Source organism: Mirounga angustirostris, unplaced genomic scaffold, assembly GCF_029215605.1.
Source record: "Mirounga angustirostris isolate CCGP_5_RB_7025 unplaced genomic scaffold, mMirAng1.0.hap1 SCAF_7, whole genome shotgun sequence".
NCBI lineage: Eukaryota > Metazoa > Chordata > Mammalia > Carnivora > Phocidae > Mirounga > Mirounga angustirostris.
In genome coordinates, this window is record NW_026991715.1 from 149,222,643 (window position 1) to 149,245,094 (window position 22,452).

The 22,452-nt window shown below is 49.2% G+C and overlaps 1 protein-coding gene across 3 annotated transcripts in view; it reads left to right on the forward strand.

The window, feature by feature from the left end:
* Positions 1-14,042, forward strand: part of NSUN2 (NOP2/Sun RNA methyltransferase 2) — a 27,924-nt gene extending 13,882 nt beyond the window's left edge. Inside the window, exons 9-19 of one of the 3 annotated variants that reach the window (XM_064596881.1) lie at positions 622-752; positions 3,530-3,603; positions 4,227-4,357; positions 4,746-4,842; positions 7,184-7,368; positions 7,607-7,699; positions 8,392-8,527; positions 8,834-8,914; positions 9,069-9,207; positions 10,429-10,468; positions 13,187-14,042. In XM_064596881.1, the coding sequence (XP_064452951.1) occupies positions 622-752; positions 3,530-3,603; positions 4,227-4,357; positions 4,746-4,842; positions 7,184-7,368; positions 7,607-7,699; positions 8,392-8,527; positions 8,834-8,914; positions 9,069-9,207; positions 10,429-10,468; positions 13,187-13,502 (1,423 nt within the window). In that variant the 3' untranslated portion in view covers positions 13,503-14,042. The remainder of the gene's footprint in view (positions 1-621; positions 753-3,529; positions 3,604-4,226; positions 4,358-4,745; positions 4,843-7,183; positions 7,369-7,606; positions 7,700-8,391; positions 8,528-8,833; positions 8,915-9,068; positions 9,208-10,428; positions 10,469-13,186) is intronic. The other 2 variants (XM_064596882.1, XM_064596883.1) reach the window with 2 other exon arrangements.
* The last annotated feature ends 8,410 nt before the right edge of the window (positions 14,043-22,452 follow it).

The window sequence follows — 22,452 nt, forward strand, 5'->3', positions numbered from 1 at the left end:
ACTTCTGTAATGTCTGGTGCGCTGTACTGTTTTTCTGTGCATACCAGTCTTGAGTGTATGGTCTTCAGGGCTATGGATTCTTTTTTTCATTTAACATTAGAATTCTGCATTCTTAATTACAGAATTGTGGGTAGTCTACAGTGTACTAATGAATATTCACTGTAAATAACTCCAGCAGATTTTGTTTCTCTGTTAAATACTTTTTAACTGTTTTCTTGTGAAATAGATACTAGGATTAGAATGTACAAAGGGACATAAGTTGTTCATAGGAAGAAAAGTTAAATGTATGTACAGATATGGAGGCTTTTTAATGATGAGACTCACATAATATATTGACTTCAGTCACTAATCAGCTTTGAGCTTTGCTTTTTGGGAAGGGCTAACAGAATAGTAAATGCATTGTTTATATAGAGAGATGCTTTTTTGATTGATATGAAACACCTCATGGGTTTACTGTAACTTTGTTTAGAATCTTAAAGAGTTCTTTTTGTGGGAATTGTTTATTTTGTATTTTATTATAAGTCTGTCATAAAAACGTGTAATAAATATGTGGTATAATGGGTGCTGTGTGTGCTGCATGGATAGGTTTGGTCTCAGGGTGACCTAGTATCCAACCCTTAGCTTACAGCTGCGGATCGCAACACGCGGTGCTGAGCAGCTGGTGGAAGGCGGTAGGATGGTGTATTCTACGTGTTCACTAAACCCCGTTGAAGATGAAGCAGTCATAGCATCTTTGCTGGAAAAAAGTGAAGGTAAGTGTGCGGGACAAAAGATTGAAAATCTTTGTATGAGATTTTCAAAAACGTTGTTGATTGCCATAGTATATATTCACATAGATCTTTTCAGGCATTTGCTAGTATGATTAGCCTATAAACCCTGAAGCAAGCTACCCTTACTTACAAACATGCTTATGTAATGATTTTGTCATATTTAATGAATTATGACGATTACCTATTTGGTATCTCTTAAGTTTGAAAAATTACGCCAGTCCTTATCACAGTCGTTTTTTTGAAAAAAATCTTAGTTGTGGAAAACACTTGCAAATTGAAGTTTACCGTCGTTTTAACTATTTTTTTAAATGTGTGTTTTGATAGTGTTAAGAACAGTCATGTTCTGTAGCCAATCTCTAGAGCTCCTTATCTTGCAAAGCTGAAATTATGGACCCTTTACACAACTCCCCATTTTCCCACCCCATTATCCTCTTTGCTGTCTCTGAGTTTGATCACTCTAGGGATCTCACGGGTGGAATCAGATCATACTTGTCTTTTTGTGGACTGGCTTATTCCACTTAGCACACTGTCCTCAAGGTTCCTCCGTGTTGTAGCCGGTGTCTGGATCTCCTTCCTTCAGCCCTGAAGGCTCAGGATGCCCCACTGTGTGCATGCGCCACATTCTGTCTCCCCACTCGTCTGTCCGTGGACACTTGAGGTGCTCGCTGTTTCAGTCCTTATGACTGGTGCTGAGATGACATGGCTGCACAGATAGCTCTTTAGGATGCTGCTTTCAGGTTTTGGGGTGTATATTGTGTGGAATTGCTGGATGATATGATTGTTTCATTTTGGGGGTTCCCCCATGCTGTTTTCCACAGCCGTTGCACCGTTTTACATTTGCACCGACAGAGCACAAGGGTTCCCACTTCTCCACAGCCTTGCCGGCTCGGCTCTTGTTACTTTCTGCTTTCTTGATTGTAGCCATTCTAACGGGCGTGAGGTCTTAGCACACCGTTCTATACGAGAAACCGGACAGGTGGTATGAAATGTTTTTAAACGATAGTTTCCATAATGGTTTGATGTAAAATATCTCTTCTTAAAGTTTTTACCGATATGGTAATTTTTCCCATCATAGTCTCCTTAAAGCCAATAATGAGGGATTTCAGACTAGGATTCCAGAATGGAATGTTTCCACATTTGCTACACACGTGTTGGAAGGAAGTTGGAACATACATACCGAGACAAGTACCCACAGCTGTCTCTGCTTCCAGTTACCTTGTTTGCAGTGGCTGACTGACCTGTAGTTTGCCCTCTAGTTGTTCTCGCCCTCGGAGTCCTTGAGACTGGAACTTAGTATGTTGTGATTTTGTTTGGCTCTGCTTAAGTCAGGCTGTGTAAGGGTGTGATTTCTGAATGGTGTTCTTTGTAGGGTCGTAGTCTCCACGTTTGTGGTGGGACTTCATTTCAAAGGCTTATGAAGAGAAGGGCTGATGACACTGAGTGGTGACTGTTACCGCAGGTGTCCTTTGCTGTGTCATTTTTTCTTACTGGGCAGGCGGGGTTCCACTCTGGGTTTGCTGCGACAGCCATCTTTCTGCATGTGGTGGTTTCAGACCGCAGTGTGGTCTCCATCTCCATTGTCCGTCAGGCGTCGTGTGTCGGCATGGCTTCATGGAAGAGTGGTTCTTTGCTGAGCCTTGCACTTGACAGTGACTGAGGATTTGGGAGGAGTGAAGTCCCCACCCGAAGGAGCTCAGACCTGGCTGCAGGCAGAGCGGCTGATAAGCATTCAGTCTGCACACACTGGACCATCGTCGGCTCTCCTGACCCCCACGGTGGCAGGGGTCACTGTTGAGCCCTGCCTGGGCAGGGTGTGCGGGACAAAGCTAATTTCTGCAAAGCTGCTCTATTATTTAGTGTTTGCTTTTAGAAGTAAGAATATTCAGATAGAATAGTACAAGTCAGCACAATGTTTTCGTCAGAGATTTCTTACGAGGACACCTCTGCCTTGAGGACTCTCTTGTTTTATTTTTATAATCGTCTGAGCGTTTCATAGCTTCTGTGGAGCTTTGTTGGATTTTCCTCTTCTGTGAGGCTGTGCAGTCTGTATCCGTGATCTGTGGCTGGAGGTATGTTTGAGAGGGTTCCCATCGTGGCCCCATCTTACAGCTTCTTACGAGCTTGTTACTGTGCACACCTGTTTTTAAAGCTGGGCTGTTGCCCTGCTGCACAAGTTTCGAAAACTAACTTGGGCCTGGAACAGAATGTTTACAAATTTTCACTGTTCACTTTAAATGTTACTTTTTGGTTCTGGGTTGTTTACTAGAAGTAAAGGCATGAAGACCCACGTCCTCTAGCTGGCATGTGTCTAGAAGCCAGAAGTGGGTCGAATGCTTAGAGTCCTAGCCTCGTGGTGTGATTGCGGGGGGCTGCCACGGGGCTCACGTCGGGCACTCCGTGGGACTCTGCACCTGCCGCGTGTCTCCGCAGCTTCGTTGGCAGTAACTCACGTGCCACCAGTGTCCCTCGTTTTAAGGGTACGACTAGTGACCTTCAGTGGGTGTCTGTGCACAGCCATCCCCACCGGCCAGGCTTCGGCCGGTTCTGACCCCCCACGGAGTGCTCTGAGGGCCTGTGTGCGCTCCCTGCCTATGCCCTCCCCCCCTGGAGCCGAGGCACTGCTTTCCGTCCCCGTGGAATTGCTCTCCCTGGACATTTCGTAGAAATAAAACCACACGGAATGTGATCTTTCGCATCTGGTTTTTTTCACGGGGCATAATATGGAAAATTATTATTATTATTATTGTTTTTGTATGTAGGTGCTTTGGAGCTTGCTGATGTCTCTTCTGAGTTGCCAGGACTAAAGTGGATGCCTGGAATTACACACTGGAAGGTAATCTTTCTGGGAGGACTCTGGCTCCTAAGAGCAGGTACAACTTGCCAGGCTTGTCAGAGTCGTGAACGTTTTAAATTAAAGCAGCCACATTTGGGTAACGTCAGTAAATATTACTTTTGGTTGTGCAGTCAGATTTGGTTTAGAGTTAATTTTCAAATTCTGTTGAATGACAAATGGTACAATTCTACAAATATTTTTCTCTGGCAATGGGGAAGTTTCCCTGCCTTTATCCTGCAGTTAGAAATCAGCGTTGTGTATTCTCATCCCCGTAAGTGTAGCTCTGCTGTATTTTTATTACTGGCTGGGATTCAAGCTTTGTTTCCAATATGAAACCATTTACTTTTCAGTTTTAAACCAGAAACTACCTGAGCGTTGTTAAAAAACAAAACAAAACAAAATAAAAAAAAACCTACATGGAAAGTGCTCTTTTACAAAATGATTGTTCTGTTTGATGGAATACAAGATCATCTCATTTTTCTCTTCCCACTCAGTCTCAGCTTTGGAGAGCGATGAGAGTTGCTGTTTACCATGTTTGAGCGCATTTACATTAGCACCCTGTGATTTTCGTATTATTAGGTAGTGCTGTGATTTGGAGTCCTGCCGTCTCTCTCCTTTTGCAGGTAATGACAAAAGACGGACAGTGGTTTACGGAGTGGGAAGATGTTCCCCACAGCAGACATACCCAGATCCGGCCCACTATGTTCCCACCAAAGGACCCCGGGAAGTTACAGGCGATGCATCTAGAGCGTTGGTGAGTTTGTAAGGCTTGCAGAGGTTTGGGAAGGTGGGGAGTTGGGGCCCTCCGGCATTCCCGCAAGGCCTGGGCCATGCGTGTGGTTGACTCAGGGTGTGAACGTGCCAGCAAGAAAGAAGCTTGCATTTCCTGTTAGCTGTTGGCATTGAGCATCCCTAAGTACAGCCAGCGGTGAGGGCCCAAACGCTCGAACTTCGCATACTACCTCAAGTGTGTACGCAGCCCACGCGGCCGTGCCATGAGTGCGGGTTGCGGGAATACTGACCAGAAGACACGACTTTTCTGTCACAGGTCATCTTTGCAGTTTTTGTCTTAATACTAAAAGAATATATTTTGAATCAGTTAAAAAGTGTGCATTGTGGGTTTTTTTTTTTTTTTTTTCCAGTCTTAGGATATTACCACATCATCAAAATACTGGAGGGTTCTTTGTGGCAGTATTAGTGAAAAAGTTTTCAATGCCCTGGAATAAACGTCCACCAAAGGTAAGCATGTGGCATATCATGTAAGCTTTCTGTGCATTCCAGGCAGACACTGACGGTGGTCAGTGGAACAGTTTTTGGGTGTGGAGAGCAGCTGAGCATGAGCATGTGTGTGGTGGGGGTAGGGATTCATTTAAATTTTGAGTTTTCCAAGAAAGCAGCAATGTCTTAAAGGATAGATCCATGAAAAAGGCATACATGGGGGATTACATTCCTTCTGCATCTTAAATTCAGTTATTTAATAAAAATTGAAAGACATAATGACTGCTCTGTGGCTCAGAGTTAGAGCCCCCCAAGCTGGCTTCTGTGCTCTGGTCCCTGGGGTTTGGTTCAGTTGAGCCCATTGCAGATGACAGAACTCTGCCAGCCTCAGGCCAGCCTGTCTTCCCATGGGGGACAGTGACAGAGACTTTGTCCAGGCCTGGCCGAAAAGGAGACAGAGAAGGCCCGAGCCATCCTAATGGGTTGTTGTAGGAGACCCTGAAGCAGGGAGGGTGAGTAGGAGGGCAGCCTTTCAAGTCTTTCCATGTAACGTCGGCTGCCCTCCTCTTTTATCAACATGACATTTATCTCGCTAGTTTATGCCTCAGCCTTTCTGTAATGTCAGAACATGGCTGGGGTCACAGTCTGAAAGTCAGTATTTCTTCCAGATGAACGCTTACACAGGAGGACAAGAATGCTTAGGCTTTGCGGAGGCAGAAAGGAGAGTGGTCCTGGGCTATGGCTAACCCGCATGAACGTTTGCGTGTCCGGCCCCACTGCTGGCCCAGGAGTGGAACCGGCATGTCCGGGCAGGCGCTGTGCTGGTTGTGGGAGGTTGGGGAGTGTCTGGACTCTCCCTGGCCCTGGACTCCTGGGTCAGGAACTCCGAGCAGCGCTGTCATCACCGTGGAGTGCCAGCTGCGTGTGTACCTTCCACGGTCTTACAGCCACTTTTTTAAAAGTGCACACAGGGGCGCCTGGGTGGCTCAGTTGGTCTGCCTTCGGCTCAGGTCATGATCTTGGGGTCCTGGGGTCGAGCCCCATGTTGGGCTCCCTGCTCAGTGGGGAGTCTGCTTCTCCCTGTCCCCATCGCTCCTGCACACTCGTGCTATCTCAGATAGATAAATCTTTAAAAAATAAAGATAACTAAAAGTGCAAGGAAAACGAAATTTTAGTATTTTATTCATTCCGGTATACTTAAAATATTCTTTTGTTGTATCATATACACAGTTCTTAATGAGTTATTTTCCGTGCTTTCATACTGAGTTTTTAAAGCCGGGTGAATTTACAGTCTGAGCTTCCTCGTCCTTGCGCTGGTCACGGGGCGGCAGTGAGAAAGCATACCTGGCGCACGGCTCAGGTAGATTGCTTGTCTTCAGGACGCCCCGATGTGGGGGTGAGGGGACCTGTAAGCACAGAGCTGGCATTCCAGCCGGGGAGGCCGAGCTGCTGGTCTTCGACAGAGAGAGCGCAGAAGCAGCCTGGTGGGGAAGGGGCCCTGGAGCCGGGCTGGGAGGGGCGAGGATCAGCATTTCCAGGAGCTGGAGGGGCAGGGCCCAGGCCATCGCCACTGGGGCACGGTGTGTGGGTGACCGTTTTGTCTCTTTTGTCTTTTACCTTTAAGTAAAAGCTCTTTTCTGGGAGGTGGTGTTGCATTGCATGGAGTCCCAGCAGCTCGTCTGCTTTAGAGCTTTGTCAACTTGGGGAGTGGGTTCCACTTTTCTGAGGCCACGTGTCCTCTAATTTCATCAACCCTGTGACTTGTTAGGGCGTGTCGTTTTAAATAACTTTTTATTTAGTATTTTGTTTAAAATGCATATTGAGCAGTTTCCGTAAGTGAACCGTTGTGCTCATTTTTTAAGCCAGATACTGTGGCCCCAGTTCCGAAGTTCGTTCGTTGTTCTACAGTTGCTTCTGCGCTCCGTGGGGCGCCCTGGGCCTGCATCGGGCACCGTGTGTCCGGGACGGTGGCACTGGCCTTCCCAGGCTACACTTACTGACATGTGTGTCCTGGCCCTGTCTGCTGACCCGGGATCGTGTTTGGCCTGTTTTCGTCCTTGAGCGTGCCTGGCACACGGCAGGTGCCCAGTAGCGTCTCTGAATGCGGATGAGCTGGCTGCGTCTTCGGCCTGTACTGGGAAATAGCCTGCACGTGCTCTTTGTGGGATTAGGGGGGAAACCGTGCCCACGACTTTGTGTATAACAGCAAATAGACTGAAGATACTTCCAAAACACTCTGTTGCCTCTGTATGTGAAATGCCTTAGAGATATACGATGGGTTTTGTGTCGTGAGTGTTCATTTTTTTGTGGCAGTGTAAAGTGGGTTGCCTTGGAGTGTAGATGCACTTGTCCCCTGTTGAAGCTGCAGGGCGAGCTGGTGGAGCCCAGAGAGCCTGTGCGGTCCAGCCCTGCACACCCCACGGAAGGAGCAGCTGCGGACCCCGCTGAGCTGGAGAGTAAACCCATCAGTGGGATGGACGACACAGACATAACGGAAAGACCCGAGAACGTAGAGAACAGCGGAAGTAAGAAGGACGGAGTGTGTGGGTAAGAGAAGGGGTCCTGTCTGCACCCTCGTGTCTTCCAGCCCCTTAGCTTGCAGGGGCGCGGGGCCGTCCTGCAGCAGGTGGGTGCCACGGTGTGTGGCCGGGGGTCGCGTGCATGCGGAGAGCCCGGGGCCACGCAGGGCTGAGGAGGAGGGCCAGCAGGCAGGGGGAGTGCACTGCTGGCCTGTCACCTTAGGACTGATTACAGTGCATGTTTCTTGTCCCGATTCCCTCCTCAGTCCTCCTCCATCTAAGAAAATGAAGTTGTTTGGATTTAAAGAAGATCCGTTTGTGTTTATTCCTGAAGATGATCCATTATTTCCACCTATCCAGTAAGGATTAATTGAACCTACTAAATTCTTGTTATAACTGTGTAACTGGACACATTTGGCCATATATTTTTATTTAGTTCTGTATAACACCTTTTTTTCCTCGTAACGGCTTGGTAGAGTTGGGTGACACTTCAGAGAGTGTACGGCGAGCTGCCAGAGACTGTAAAGTGGCTGGGATGGGGGCGGGGGGGGGCGGGGGGACTGGACTGCGGCCCTGAATGTCAGTCCCCCGGCGGAGCTTCCAGACCCGTGGCCGTCTGCCCAGGTCCTGTGTGGGACGTGGAGACTGGGTCTGGGTGGGAGCTTGGGGACCCCAACTGGAAACTTCTGGGTGGAACAGAGGGGAAAGGTGCTTAGGATAACGGGCTCCGGTTCATCTCTTCCTGCTTAGTTAAGGCTCAGTGTCCAGTCACTGCGGTGAGCGCTTGTGCTGCCCTGTGGCTCGTGACCTTTTTCTGTGGGCATCGGTGTTGCCAGGTCCCTGGAGCAGCAGCGGGAGAGGGAAAGTGTGCTTGTCAGTGAAGGTCCCTGCTCCAGTTTGCGGTGACCTCCATCAAGTGTGGACGTTGGGCGAGCGCGGCCGAGTGCCCTGAGCCGCAGATGAGAACCCGAGCTCCGTCGGGAGAGAGACCGTGCTGGAGGCACCTGTCGCGTTTGAACCAAACTCGTAAGCAGCTCTGTCTCGTTCGTAGGAAGTTTTATGCGTTGGATCCTTCGTTCCCGAAGATGAATTTGTTGACTAGGACTACGGAAGGGAAGAAAAGGCAGCTCTACATGGTCTCCAAGGAGCTGAGGAATGTGCTGGTGAACAACAGCGAGCGGATGAAGGTGCACGCACAGCTAGGCCCCGGGGGCCTCTGCTCTAGCTGGGGTGGAGGTGGGCTCGGGCGCCGGCTTTCCTGGTGTCATGTCTGCTGTGCTGATCGGCAGTCCACAGCAGCCACACTAGACCAGCCTCCTCTGAGGGCATCAGTGAGGCTATGAGAACCCCGACTTAGTCAGACTTGTAAGCTCTTCCTTTTCTTCTTCCCTTCCCTACTCGCAGCTCTGCCTCCCTGGGGCACAAGGGGTTATTTTCATTGAATATTCAGCTTTTATTTATATGTGTGTGTCATCTCACTGTCTCACTTGCAGGTTATAAACACTGGAATAAAAGTGTGGTGTCGGAATAACAGTGGTGAAGAGTTTGATTGTGCTTTCCGGTTGGCACAGGAGGTACTTTGGGGCATAGACTTAGTAGCAGCCGGTGGTCAGCCCACGGGCGTGGGTGCCGCGCGGGGAGGTGGGGGCTGGGGACGCGTGTGGAAAGGCCTCGGGACAGCGGGTGATTGTCCTCATTCATGATGGTGGCCTCTCTTTACTCCCACAGGGCATATACACGCTGTATCCGTTTATTAATTCAAGAATTATCACTGTATCAATAGAAGATGTTAAAATTTTATTAACCCAGGAAAATCCATTTTTTAGAAAACTTAGCAGTGAGACCTACAGCCAAGCCAAGGACTTGGGTAAGCCGTTGGACTTGCATTGAGGCGTGACTTGTCCTCATAAAGACAACGAAGACGTGGGTGTGCAAGCTTGTTAGAGCTTTCTCAGTCTTAGATTTTAATACGTCGTGCCTTGCTCTCTACTGCTTCTCGTCAGCCTCCAGAGGGCTTTGTGGGGACAGAGGCACATCTCAGCGTACCCAGGGCCAGAGGCACCCCTCAGGTTGCCCTGCTTCCCCCGGCCACGTGGAGGCCTGTGCCGCCCACCAGCCCACAGGTGTCTGCATGTGTTGGGCCCTGGCCGTCCCGCGAGCCAGAGCCCCGAGTGCCCACAGCCTAGCAGGGCCCCGCGGGGACGCAGGGCACAGTGCTCGGGCTTGTGTGCGTCCCGTCCTGAGTCACAGAATGCTAACCAGCACAGACTACCGCGTTTGCTTGGCATCCCATCAGCCAGGTTAGAGCAGGCTGCAGGTGTTGCCAGGTTCTCCCGCGGCTTGGCCGGCCCCGCAAAGGAGATGCTCGGTCACGGCGTTTTCACGTTTTATAAACTTCCACTTCAGAATTATTCTAGTGATATTTTCACCTAAGAACAAAAATAATTCCACCAAGAATTCTAATTTTGTTTTTCTTTTCATTCTTGTTGATTTTTTATAACTTTGTTCACTGTTTCTGGCTCAGCTGGCCCAAAAGCTGCTCAAATCAAGTTACTGCAGTTCTGTGGTTGTATGTTTTATGTCCGAAACTGAAAGATACAAAACATGCTGTGTGGAATTTGTCTCCTGGTGTCTCAGGCAGGAGCTGCATCTAAAGTAGAGATTATTTTAAAGGATAAAGGGACCATTTGCACTTGTTTTCTTCTTTGTCTTAATCTCATAGTTAGATGGTTGGGGTATAATTTTTGACATTTTTTATGTGTGTTTCATGCTGTTTCTGGAAGTTGGAGCAATTATTTGTTTAATCTTGAATTTTGAGAATTAACCAGTAGTTAACTGCGGGCTCCCTGCTGCTGAGAGAGACTTTCTGAGTATTTTCACCTAAACCCTACTGGTCTGATGCAGTCCCCTGCCACATTGCCTGGTCTGCTTGGTGCTCGGCTTGCTAGTGGCTCTGTGTTTTTAGAAAGAAAGTCCTCTTTTCTCCATGGAGATCCTGAGGACCAAGAGTGCGGATTGTTTGCTGCGCTCTCTCCGCAATGCTGGACACACAAACAGCTTCGCCAACACATGTCTGTTTCTCTTCCAGCCAAGGGGAGCATCGTCCTGAAGTACGAGCCAGACCCTACGTAAGTGTGGGTGCTCCCGCCAGTGAGGGGACTGTAGATGGTCGTGGGAGCCTCTGATGAGCATTCTCCTGAAGATAGCGTTGTAGAAATTTTAAAACAAGTGTTATTATTATATACATGATTAGACATATATAATTATGTATTATATATTAATATATATGTCATATGTATATATAATTATATATCATCACTAGAATACTCTCTTACAGAACATTCAGCTCAGGCCAAAATTTTCATTTAGAGAATAAAACGTGCAGTACTGCTTCTCTGTGCCTGAGAAATCTAGTTCTGATTTTTGTCTTAAACAGAATGAAGTAAAGGTTGAAAGTCGAGAGAGTCTTTCCGTCTCTACCGTGGGTTCACCCCGGGTCTATGGGTTCCGTGTTTCGCACGCGTCAGGCGGCAGGGTCCTAAGGCAGGGGTGAGGGTTTGCTCCTGCGTGACCGCTGTCCTGTGGTGCTCACAAGTACCCACGCAGCCCTCAGGAGTCTGCGGAGTGTAGGCCCTGAGGGTCAGCGCTGGCCAGAGCGGCTGAAGAGCTGGGGAGCTGGTCGGGATTTGTACCCAGGTCTGGTTTCACGTGTCGCAGCCACCTCTTTCTAAAGTAAAATACCACTTCCAAGGGGAGGAAAGAAAACAGCACAGGGCTGGAGAGGGATTTGGGAGAGAGCTTAGGTGGAGCTGTGGACAGTTCTCTGGGAGGTGGTATTTGGCCAGACTCTGGTGAGAAGGAAGTGGAGAAGCACCAGCCGTGAGGAAGGAATGAGCTAGAAGGCAGCCTGCGTGGAGCTGGCAGAGGAGGACAGGCCCGAGACCCCCTGCGTGGTCTCCACCGCCTCCATCTGCTGTGAAGACAGTAGCCTGGGCGTGGGCCTGAGTGTGCAGGTGGGAGGCAGGGGTGCAGGGCAAGAGTGGGCAGCTGGGGCTGGGGCAGGGGCCTGGGCCCGGGCCCAAGGGTTGGCAAGAGCGGTGCACGTGGGGTCCGGCGGGGCTGTATATAGGACGTCGCGCACACGAGGTGGGCTGTGGGTGGCGAGGGTGCAGGAGTGCCCAGGGTCGGCTTCTGGGTTGAGTTACACAGGTGTCATCCAGGAACGGGAAAGCGGGGGGAGAACGGACATACTGAATTTGAAAATGCTGGAATAGACAGCAGGAGACGGCCAGGCCGCTGTATGGAAGTTTTGGGCGTTAAGGGGAGAGGTCATTCCAGGCGTGGATCTTCGGGGCTCACGAGCGTGTTAGTGCTGCGTCAGCCATGGGCTCGATGCCGGAGCTCCGAAGGGCGGTGTAATGGGAACCGGGCTTTGCAGGCGCTCATGCCGATGTCGGGGTCCGGGTCCGTGAGGTGGGATCAGCTAGGGAGGGGGTGCGAGGCAGGAGAGAGAAGACGCAGGGAGGAGCGGGGGGAGACGGGCGGTGCCCCAGGCGCACGCCGAGCTTCGGCAGCCGGCGCAGACCACGCTTGCCAGGCCTCTGCGGTACGCGACAGCGAGCGGGGATCTGCGGGGCGAGCGGCCGGGTCAGAGAAGGTCTCCGTGGGCGACACTTCGGCCGGCTTCTGTGCTCGTGGAAAACCCAAGAAAAGGAAAACAGGCTGTGGGTTTCCGGGAGCAAGGGGCGGTGTCGCAGAAGCGCTTAGACAGGGACCCAGAAATGGGTTTGAAAGGTACGGAAAGCGTGTGCTCTTCCACTCACTCGCTCCAGGTCTGTGAGCCGGCGCGCATGCTGAGGCAGCTGCCGGAGCCCCTAGATGGAAAGACAGCAAGGGGTGGGCGTCGGGGCCTCTTGTCTTTTCCTGTCATCGTGTTTTCTCCGTGTATCGTCCCGACTTTCTCCGGGGAAGTATGGAAAGGTACTGAGGAGTTTCCCTCTCTTTTGTCGTGGCTTATGTCTCTCGGTGGTTCAGCCCCTTCTCTTTTGCTGTGTGTGTTTTTTTTAAATCTGATCAGAACCCTCCTGTGTTAGTTCCTTGGAACCTCTGCCTGCAACCCTGATGCCTGGCATCGCGTAGAGCAGGACGTAGGGTTGATTGAATGGGGCCCTAGGAGCCGAAATACTAGAGCAGAGTCACACCTGAAGGGAAACGATGATTTGCATGGTACTTGGGAAGGGGCACGTGAGTCACACGGTAACTGGCATCTCAGCCAAGGAAAGGGGACTCGAAGCCGCCTGGCGAGCAGGTGGGCACGTCTGTGCGGCAGGATCGAGCAGACTCGGGGAAGCAGGGGTGCTTTGGGCGCCGATAACACTGCATGCTGGAAACGGGCGAGCAGAGTGTTCTGGGGGCCCGTCCTATCATGTGGGTAACCGAGAAGAGTTGGGGTCACCCAGCCCAAAGTAGGGGAAGCACGGAGTGTCGGCAGCAAGGGCGGTCTGGCTCCCAGCGCGGCTCTGCAGACGTGAGGCCTCGCGGGTAGGTCTTCACCTTTGAGAAGATGGAAGTACTGGGAAATTCTAACGTTGGAAGTGTGTGTGAATTCTGGCTGTGGGGGTTATTCCATTAGGAGCTTTTAGAAAGAAAAACTGGCCAACATGAGCATGTTGAGAATATTTAGGACTTGAAGCAGGAGCTGATCTTCCTTGGAGAAAACCATCCGTAAGATCACAGACGAAAATGCTCCAGTGCTTTGGGCATGTTGTTTTCAGAAAGGTTGCCTTTTAATCCTTCAGTGCAGTTAGGAGGACACACGATACTCACACACAACCACTTTTTTGTAGGAAACCAGACACCCTTCAGTGTCCCATTGTGTTATGTGGATGGCGGGGAAAGGCCTCCATTCGGACTTTTGTGCCCAAGAACGAACGGCTTCATTATCTCAGGATGATGGGACTGGAGGTGTTGGCGGAAAAGAAGAAGGAAGGGACTGTTCTGGCTCAGGAGGGCGCAGGCAGCTCTGGGCCGCCGGAGGACGAGGAGAGTGCAGAGCATGGAGCGGAGCCAGCCGCCGGCGCAGACGCCAGCACGGGCACCAGCGCGCACGCCGCCTCGGGTCCCTCGGACCCTGCCCCGGCGGAAGCCGCCCTGCCCCGGTGAGGAGGCCCCGGCACCGTCCGCACGGGCAGCCTGCAGGGGCCTCCGCCTCGGTGTTCAAGGCCAGGCCTGGAACTTCGGACCTGTGAGTACAGGTTTTTGAAGACTGGAGACGGATGGAATCATAGAACAGTCGTGAACGATCTCAGTACTGCTTTCATTTATTTTTTAGCTTTGTTAGAAGTTGCTCATTTTACTGTTTCTTTGGCAAAACTGGGTCTGTTGTGCCTGTGGCCCACGGTAGACTGTCACCATTAGTCTTACTCCTCCCAGGAAACAAAACTGTCCTTGCAGGAATTTTCAGGTCGCCTTTGTTGTGCCTATGTTGGTCTTATGGTCCGGTGTTTCTTTTAATTATTATTTATAGAAAGAATCTATAACTCATCATGGGTCATTGGAAAACCATCCTGTAAATTTTAATAATTATATCAAGTTGCGCATTAGCAGTGCGACATTAATGTATGGTGGGTTAACATCTGAGGTCTCAGATGACTTCTGTGCCTTTGTAACAAAAGGTAAAATAATAAACTCTTTTTTCTCAGAGTACGCAGTCTCGTGATACTAATTGCGAGGGTTTTAGGTCTTTTTATTGAATGGAGTGTTTTGCAAGTCTAGGTTTTAAATGGGGTTGGGATCCTTGGAACATTGAAATAAATTATTAATGATGACGTGTATGTGTGCATGAGTTGTTTTTACTCTCGGTGAGGCGGAAGAAACAAACTTATTTTTGGGTAAATGGAAACGTTCGGCTTGTGAAAGGAATTTTAATGCGAAGGTTGCTCTCGAGGGAGTAGTTTGACGCAACAGGACCTGAAGCTTTTCCTGTGGGCTCCCCTCTTGTTCCATAGAGGGCAGCGTTCACACCTCCACTGCCGGGAGGGTCGGGGTGGGGGTGCGGGTTGGGTTTGTGAAGGTGAGAAGCCTCTGCAGCCCTAGCGGGGCTCCCTCGGGCCCTGTTGTTAGGGGACCTGGAGGGGATACTCATGAGGCAGGTGCCGTGGGGCCGCCTTCCTTCATCACTTAGGAAGCCCCTGCTGTGTGTCAGGCAGGGTCCTGGGGCCTGGTGACACGGCTCACCCTCACGGCCAGTCTCAGCGTCGTCAGGAGAGTGTGGCGTGGCGAGCCTGCGTGTCCCCGTCCCCTAACGGGCACAGTGGTTAACAGCTGCGTTTTATCAATACCCCAGCTGAGGGCGCCTGGGTGGCTCAGTTGGTTAAGCGACTGCCTTCGGCTCAGGTCATGATCCTGGAGTCCCTGGATCGAGTCCCACATCAGGCTCCCTGCTCAGCAAGGAACCTGCTTCTCCCTCTGACCCTCCCCCCCTCATGTGCTCTCTCTCTCTCATACTCTCTGTCTAAAATAAATAAATAAAAAATCTTAAAAAAAAAAAAAAAATACCCCAGCTGAAATACTTGCAGCCCTGGTCCCTTTAATGGAGCACGGTGGTTGGAAACTGAGGTCTGGAATTAGGTGTGTTCGTTGCTACGAGGTGTCATTTCTCACAGACCAGACAGAACTGGGAATTAAACGTCTCTGTGAACACACACAGCGTACATAGAAACACGTGCATGTGAGTTTGTCGTTTAAACGAGTTGCCAGTTGTTTAAAGCCCGTCACAGCAATCCATCTGACTCCAGCCCATGCTCCATCTGTGTGGATCACCCCCCTCTGTATCAGATGGCCCTGATTTGCCCCACTGCATTTACTTATTTCTTCGGCCTTTGCATGTTCTAATTCCCTGCTTTGGCTGGCTCTGGAACACAGATCCAGACTCTCCCGTGCCCAGCTGTTCTGTCAAGGCCACACTTGACCATCCTTCCAGCTGCTTCCCTGGAGACCGTCCCTGATCAGGGTCAGCGTGACGTTCAGCACCAACTAAAGGGAAGGGGAATCTGAGTTCTCTCGCAGTTTCTCCTCCAGACCTTCTTTACAATGGAGATCTCTGGCCCTTACTTCATAGAGATTCTGTTGCATGTGGCTGGCATGGACTCTAAACCCTACATCGTTCTGCTGTGTGGCCAGGTCGAGGGACTGAGGGACCGTTGGTTTGAATAGCTAGCTCATCTAACAATGTGACACTGTAACGACAAATTCTGACCATTGCTGTTTTCTTTGCAGTAAGAGGGCTAACGTTTGTCTAGTTGAGGTGCTTTGCAAACATTCTTAAGTGCCGTTCTAAGCCACAGGCATGGTTAGATTGTCAGGACCAAATGCTGCGTGACAGTCAAGGTTGAAAACCAGCTATGTCCACACTGCCTCCTTTGGACGGAGAGCACCCTTGTGTGTTTGGACAGACCTCTTCCCAGTTTGACACATAAGCAAACGAGGCCTAGGCAGTAACAGCCGTCTGACAGGACGGTGCCTGGCCCCGCAAACGCAGTGTAAGTGATTTGCTTTGTGGAGAAACCACACAATCACTTGCACAGGGAAGACTTAATAGCATCGCTAACTAATGGGGTTGGAACGGTGAGGGGTTGGCTAGTAAAAACAGGATGCCGAGGAATATAGGAATGCCAGGAGGAACAGCCATTGTGCTCAGCTAACAGCACCTCTCTCCCTGGGGTTTGGTGGGAGGGCTGGATAGCGGAGAAGTTGCTGCGGTTCTGGATCAGCGGAACTTGCTAGAAATCTGCCCCCTAGGCTACTGGGGAAATGCTTTTCAACAGAGGTGCGGGGCTAGGAGAGCGGGGTGGTTCTCGGGACGGCGGCCGGCTGCCCTGCACGGCGGAAGCTATGGGCTGTGAGCAGCCCGGGGATGCAGGCACCAGGGCCAAGCAGCCGGAGGCCCGCTTCCTGCCGTGTGTGCCCGGGGCTCCTGCAGCCAGAGCGCCCGTGGTGCGAGCTGGCCGGACGCACTTCAGGGGCCCAGACCCGTTGAGAGAGAGGGTAATGGCTGGTGAATATGGAGGCCTGAGACCATCGGTTGATGACTGACCTGTGACTCATTTAATCCAACAACCTCATAGAGGCGGAGGGAGGGCTGTTACCCACCCTGCTTACAGATATGAAAGTCAATAATCCGTCACAGAGTAAGTGACAAAGCCAGGAGCCCAATTTTTAAAAATGTCTTGACCAACCAGAGCAGAGCGGCTCAGTTGCGTCCCCTTCTGTGGACGAGCACAACAGCCACTTCGTCGTGATCTACTTTGAAGATTTTAGCAGCTTTTCAAAATTGCCAGAAATGAATGAAGCTACAGAAGGACAAAGGTCATGTTTAAGTGTGTCTTTTTTTTCCCTTTTTTTTGATTAAGTCTATTTAAAATCTCTAATCTTTTTGTTTTCGTCAGATGTAAACTTGAACTGTTATCAAAGCAGAGACTTAATTAGGGTCCTCTTGGGTTGAGATAGGAATCGAATCCACACCTACAATTCCACTGCTTCCCAAACCCGAGTAACACTACAGTAACAACATTTTAACAAAGACAGGGAAGGGGGTGCAGACACTGCACAGCTCTGGAAGCTTCCGAGCAAACGGAAAGGCTGTCAGAGAAGAGAGCCAAGCCCCGTCCTGCCGTGGGAATGGCTGAGGAGCAGTCCTCGTGCCCCAAAGAATTCTGAAGTCTCAGACCTGGCTGGGTTCATGAAGCAGGTGGTTCTCTCCTGGGGGTGCTGGGCACAGTGGAGGGCAGGGAGGACAGCGGCTGTGTGCGCACCTCCCTTCCCTCGCCTCCCGGAACGTGTGGGGCAGCCAGACCTTGGTCTCCCGGAGACCGTCGGAGGACGCTTTTCTGGAACCTGCTCAGTTCTAGAGAAAAGACTTAAAGATCGTGGCCTCACTATTGCATCTCTCAAGTTGGAGCCTGTCACATGCCCCTCGGAAAGGACAGGATGCCCCAACACACTGCTTCCCATCCCATATGCCATGTGGCCTCGTGCTAATCGGGAGCAGACTGCCACCAGGATTAGCGACATCTGACAACAGCTGTTGGCATCGAAGACAGGGACCAAAGCAAACAGGGACACGCAGCCAGGAGGAAGCATAGGCACAGGTGGCAGAAAAGTTTTAAAAAATCCCTGTTACTGAAAAAGGAGCTAAACAAAAAGCCTGATGAGACCGCTTACAAACCAAAAAAGAGGGTGTTGCTAACATGAACAATTACACTGAAAGCTTTTCTTCCAGTTTTAATCAACATTTTGGCAAGGGGCTTCTCCAGAAAGAAGGCTTCTCCAGAAAGAAGGCATGGCAGGTCCGGCTGAAGAAGGTTCTCGTCCGTAGACGGACACGCTCGTGTGTGCCTGGGCCACCTCTGGAGTGGACCCGTGGGTCAGGAGACGGTGCTTGTTGCAGGTGGGCTAGAAGGGAGACACATTTTTCACTTAAGACCCTCCGTGCCCTTTGAACGTTGAAACACCTATTGAGACGAATAAAATAAATTTCCTAGAAAGAATGACAAATGCACATCACCTTGACCCAGTACAATGGCAGAAAACCAGAAGGACCCTGGTCCACGCGCGAGGAGCTCTGGTGAGCTAAATGAGCTCCTGGTGGACTAGAACCTAGGGATCACCCAGAAATGGAAGCGAGAAAGGCAAGGTGCAGGGAAGTGTGTTTACCCCACTGCCATCTGTGCAAACAGGGAGAAACACGTACTTTTGGAAGTGCACAAGCTAACTGAGGGAGAGTACAGAGGAGGTTGGCAGTACTGGGTGCCTTGTGGGGAGGGGATCTAGGTGGGCCGAGGCCAAGGTTATGATGGAGAGTTTGAATGTTGGACTCATTCAGAAAATGAATGTAAGTGATACAGGAGTGTGCATGCACATGTGAGTCCAGAGGGCAGAATTCTTGACGGCCGTCCGTGACCTGTGGTTCATGTTGCACATCAGTAAATGCAGTGGGTCACCGACTGCATGACCCTGGGCACGTTTCTTGACCTCACTGGGCCTCCATTTCCTCATCTGTGAAATGGGCATCATGATGGGGTGTGCTGGGAACTGAACTCGTGACTGTGTGGGACGCACTGAGGACAGCGGCTTGCAGCTGGGGTTTCAGGAGGGCACTGGGTTTTTAGGCTGAGACTTAGAGGAAGCATTCACTGATAATTACGCACACGGTTCTCTCGGGTACTGAATAAAACCTTTTGATCAGGAGAGACAGAGCATGTGGGTGAAGTGTGTAACAGCTTAAGTGGTGGGTTTTGAACAAATGTTGGAGAGGTTGTGGAGAAAGGGGAACCCTCTTCCACTGTTGGTGGGAATGCAAGTTGGTACAGCCACTTTGGAAAACAGTGTGGAGTTTCCTCAAACAGTTAAAAATAGAGCTACCCTATGACCCAGCAATTGCACTCCGGGTATTTACCCCGAAGACATAGATGTAGTGAAAAGAAGGGCCATATGCACCCCAATGTTCATAGCGGCAATGTCCACAATAGCCAAACTGTGGAAAGAGCCAAGATGTCCAATGACAGATGAATGGATAAAGAAGATGTGGTCCATATATACAATGGAATATTACTCAGCCATCAGAAAGGATGAATACCCAACTTTTACATCAACATGGATGGAACTGGAGGAGATTATGCTAAGTGAAATAAGTCAAGCAGAGAAAGTCAATTATCATATGGTTTCACTTATTTGTAGAACATAAGGAATAGCATAGAAGACATTAGGAGAAGGGAGTGAAAAATGAAGGGGGGGAAATCGGAGGGAGAGATGAACCATGAGAGACTATGGACTCTGAGAAACAAACAGGGTTTTAGAGGGGAGGGGAGAGGGGGGATGGGTTAGCCCGATGATGGGTATTAAGGAGGGCACGTACTGCATGGAGCACTGGGTGTTATACGAAAACAATGGATCCTGGATCACTACATCAAAAACGAATGATGTATGGTGAATAACATAACATAATAATAAAAAAAAAGTGGTGGGTTCTGCTCCCACTCTGCTGCTGTGACGTCCTGGGTCCCGAGAGTGAGGCCCTTACAACCAGGCATCCCTGCTTCTTGCTTCTCTTTGGTTCGGGGAGGGGGTGTTCAGGATGCTTCCCCCAAGCCATCAGGGGCACCCAGCCCAGCACCTGGCTGTGGCAGCAAATGCAGCAGATTACTGGTCCCTCCCATCCTCAAAGCCAGACTTTAGTACTGAGGATTATTTTAAAGGAGTGGATGAAAAACTAGTAAAAACCGGAAAACACTGGCCCAGCATTAAAAGTATGCAAGCACCTGGGAAATAGCGCAAAAGTGTGTTCTGATTCGATTTTTTGTAAGATTGTTGTTGGTGTCTGGAGAAAGTCTGCACTTTTTAAAATAAAAATAGGGCACCTGGATGGCTCAGTTGGTTAAGCGACTGCCTTTAGCTCAGGTTATGATCCTGGAGTCCCGGGATCGAGTCCCACATCGGGCTCCTTGCTCAGCTGGGGGTCTGCTTCTCCCTCTGACCCTCTTCCCTCTCTTGCTATCTGTCTCTCATTCTCTCTCTCTCAAATAAATAAATAAAATCTTAAAAAATAAATAAATAAATAAAATAAAAATAAATATCTGTGGTTTGTTTTTCCAGGTGGACTTTGGTTGCAGCAAATAGCATATCCCGTAACAAAATTTCTAAATAGCTCAACCAGTTTTAAACAGTGACAACCATGAGCAATATAGTGTCTAGAGCCCACAGTAAGGGGACCTGTCCAGTACCAGCATATGGATATGCTTTTTTTTTTTTAAAGATTTTATTTATTTATTTGTCAGAGAGAGAGATTGCTCACAAGCAGGGGGAAGAGCAGAGAGAAAGGGAGAAGCAGACTCCCTGTTGAGCAGGGAGCCCCATGCAGGACTCGATCCCAGGGCTCTGGGATCATGACCTGAGCCGAAGGTAGACGCTTAACCGACTGAGCCACCCAGGAGCCCCAGGGATATGCTTTTTAATAACAGATCATCCCTCACTGATCGCATTGGACCCATTTACGTTTTCGCAGGGCTCTTCGAACGTGTTAGACAAACCCATCCTTGCAGAAGAGACATAGAGTAAATGTAAATGCATAACAGTGCAGGGCTCTCCTTTTCGGTGGTGAGTGCAGGAAATCAGGTCTGGGTGGGGAGAAAAGGCCAAGCTGTGCTGAGGGACTGGCCTGCGTGGAAGGGAGGCCACGGTTTTCATGAGGCTGATGAAACAATGTTGGTTTTCGTAGGTTCCTTGGGAGACAGACTGTGGGCTGGAGATGTGCATGTGGGCAGTTTGGATCGGTCCCTTGGGGTTGGGTCCACACACACGCAGGCGAGCGTGGGAGTCTGCCCCCCCCAAGTGAGACACACTTTTCAACAAGGCAGGAGGACAGTGGGGCACTATGACTTCCTAACCGCTGGAGGAAAAAAGGCCCCACCAAGGAAAGTGGAGGAAGGGAAAAAAAAAAAAAAAATAGAATTGAGGAAACATAATCAACAAAACACAAATAGCTCAAAAACATGGAAACAGGACTGACAATGCTCACGGGAGATGTGGGTGGGTTTTTTGTTTTGTTTTGTTTTGTTTTTTCAATTTTAAGTGCTCAACATGCAGGGAGTTCAGTATTTGAGAGGTGAGCCGCCTCCAGGCCCCGTCCTCTTTCATGGGGCTGCCCGTGGGAAGTCTGTCCCTCCTCCCAGGTGTCCCCCCACCGTCCCCATCACACAGATGCTGACATCTATGCAGAACGTCCAGCTCCAGCAACAGTTTTCATTTGATAGTAGAGCATGGAGATCATCTCCCATCAGGAGCTCCATTCTTCCATCAGATGCAGACAAGCTTTGTAACCAGACCCTGTGAACGGACGCTGGGGTTGATCCCAGTGTTTTGCTACTACCCAAAGCCTGTAGTGAGTAAACTGTTCCTTTCATTTCAAATGTTGCCCAGGCATGTGGATGAGAATAAACTCCTAGAAGTACTACTTACTGGCCAAGGAGTATGTGCCTTTTAAATTATGATAGGTATTAGCTGTGTCTATATTAATATAAAATAAAATGGAATTCATGGCAAGAGACATTAAATGGGAAAAACAGGGATACTCTATAGATTTTGTAGTTATAAAATGTAGGACATATTTTGTAAGAACGTATAACAGCCTTTAACCTTATAACACCTTACAACAAAATACTGATAAAGGAGAAAATATTACCAGTAGAAGAAATTGACAAACCTGGGCAGGAGGAAGAAACAGTCAGTTGGAGGTGTTCCCACTTCCATGACCCCCCCAAAGCAGGCATGGAGCCCAGAGAGGTTTCCAGGCCAGCTTTGCTGCATTTTCAGGAAACACCTCTTTCTACTGTTGAATTCATTTTATAGAAACAGAGCATTTCCCCTGTTATTCCACACTGGCATACCCAGGGGGCCCTGCGTGGACAAGGATACCAAGCAGAAAAGGAACCATTCTGCTACCGCTCGAGTGAGAATACCTGACTATTAGCTAAACAGAACGAACAGGCAGAACGGGGTCAGGGTGCTGTATTCATGGAGTAAGAGGAATTATAAACTTTATATAATATGTAGTTACATATTTAATTACATAAATAATAGTTACATATTCTATTCCTTGTATTATAGATAGTATTCATTACATATTCATGTTATAAAATATATATGATTTTATATATTGTAATATAATTATATAGGAATCATAAAGAATATTAAGAGGTCAAGGGAGAAAAATTAATATCTTGATTTGCTAAAATCCGACACTCATTCCTTATTTTAAAAAATAGCAATAAGCTAAAAATGGAAGGGAACTTATTTAACTCGATAAAGGATATTTATCAGAAATCCTATGTCACACAACCTACTGAATGGTAAAATGTTAGAAACAGCAATCAGCTAGTCCACACTGAAAATCCTCACCAGTGCAAGAAGACCAAGAGAAGAAATCAGGTGTAGTAGGAAGAAAGCTGAGACTAACTCTGCGATTATTTGCAGGTCAGATAATTATCCATGCATGAAAATCCAAGAGAATAAACAGGAAAGGTATAAAAACTCATAATAGTTCAGTAATTTGATAAGG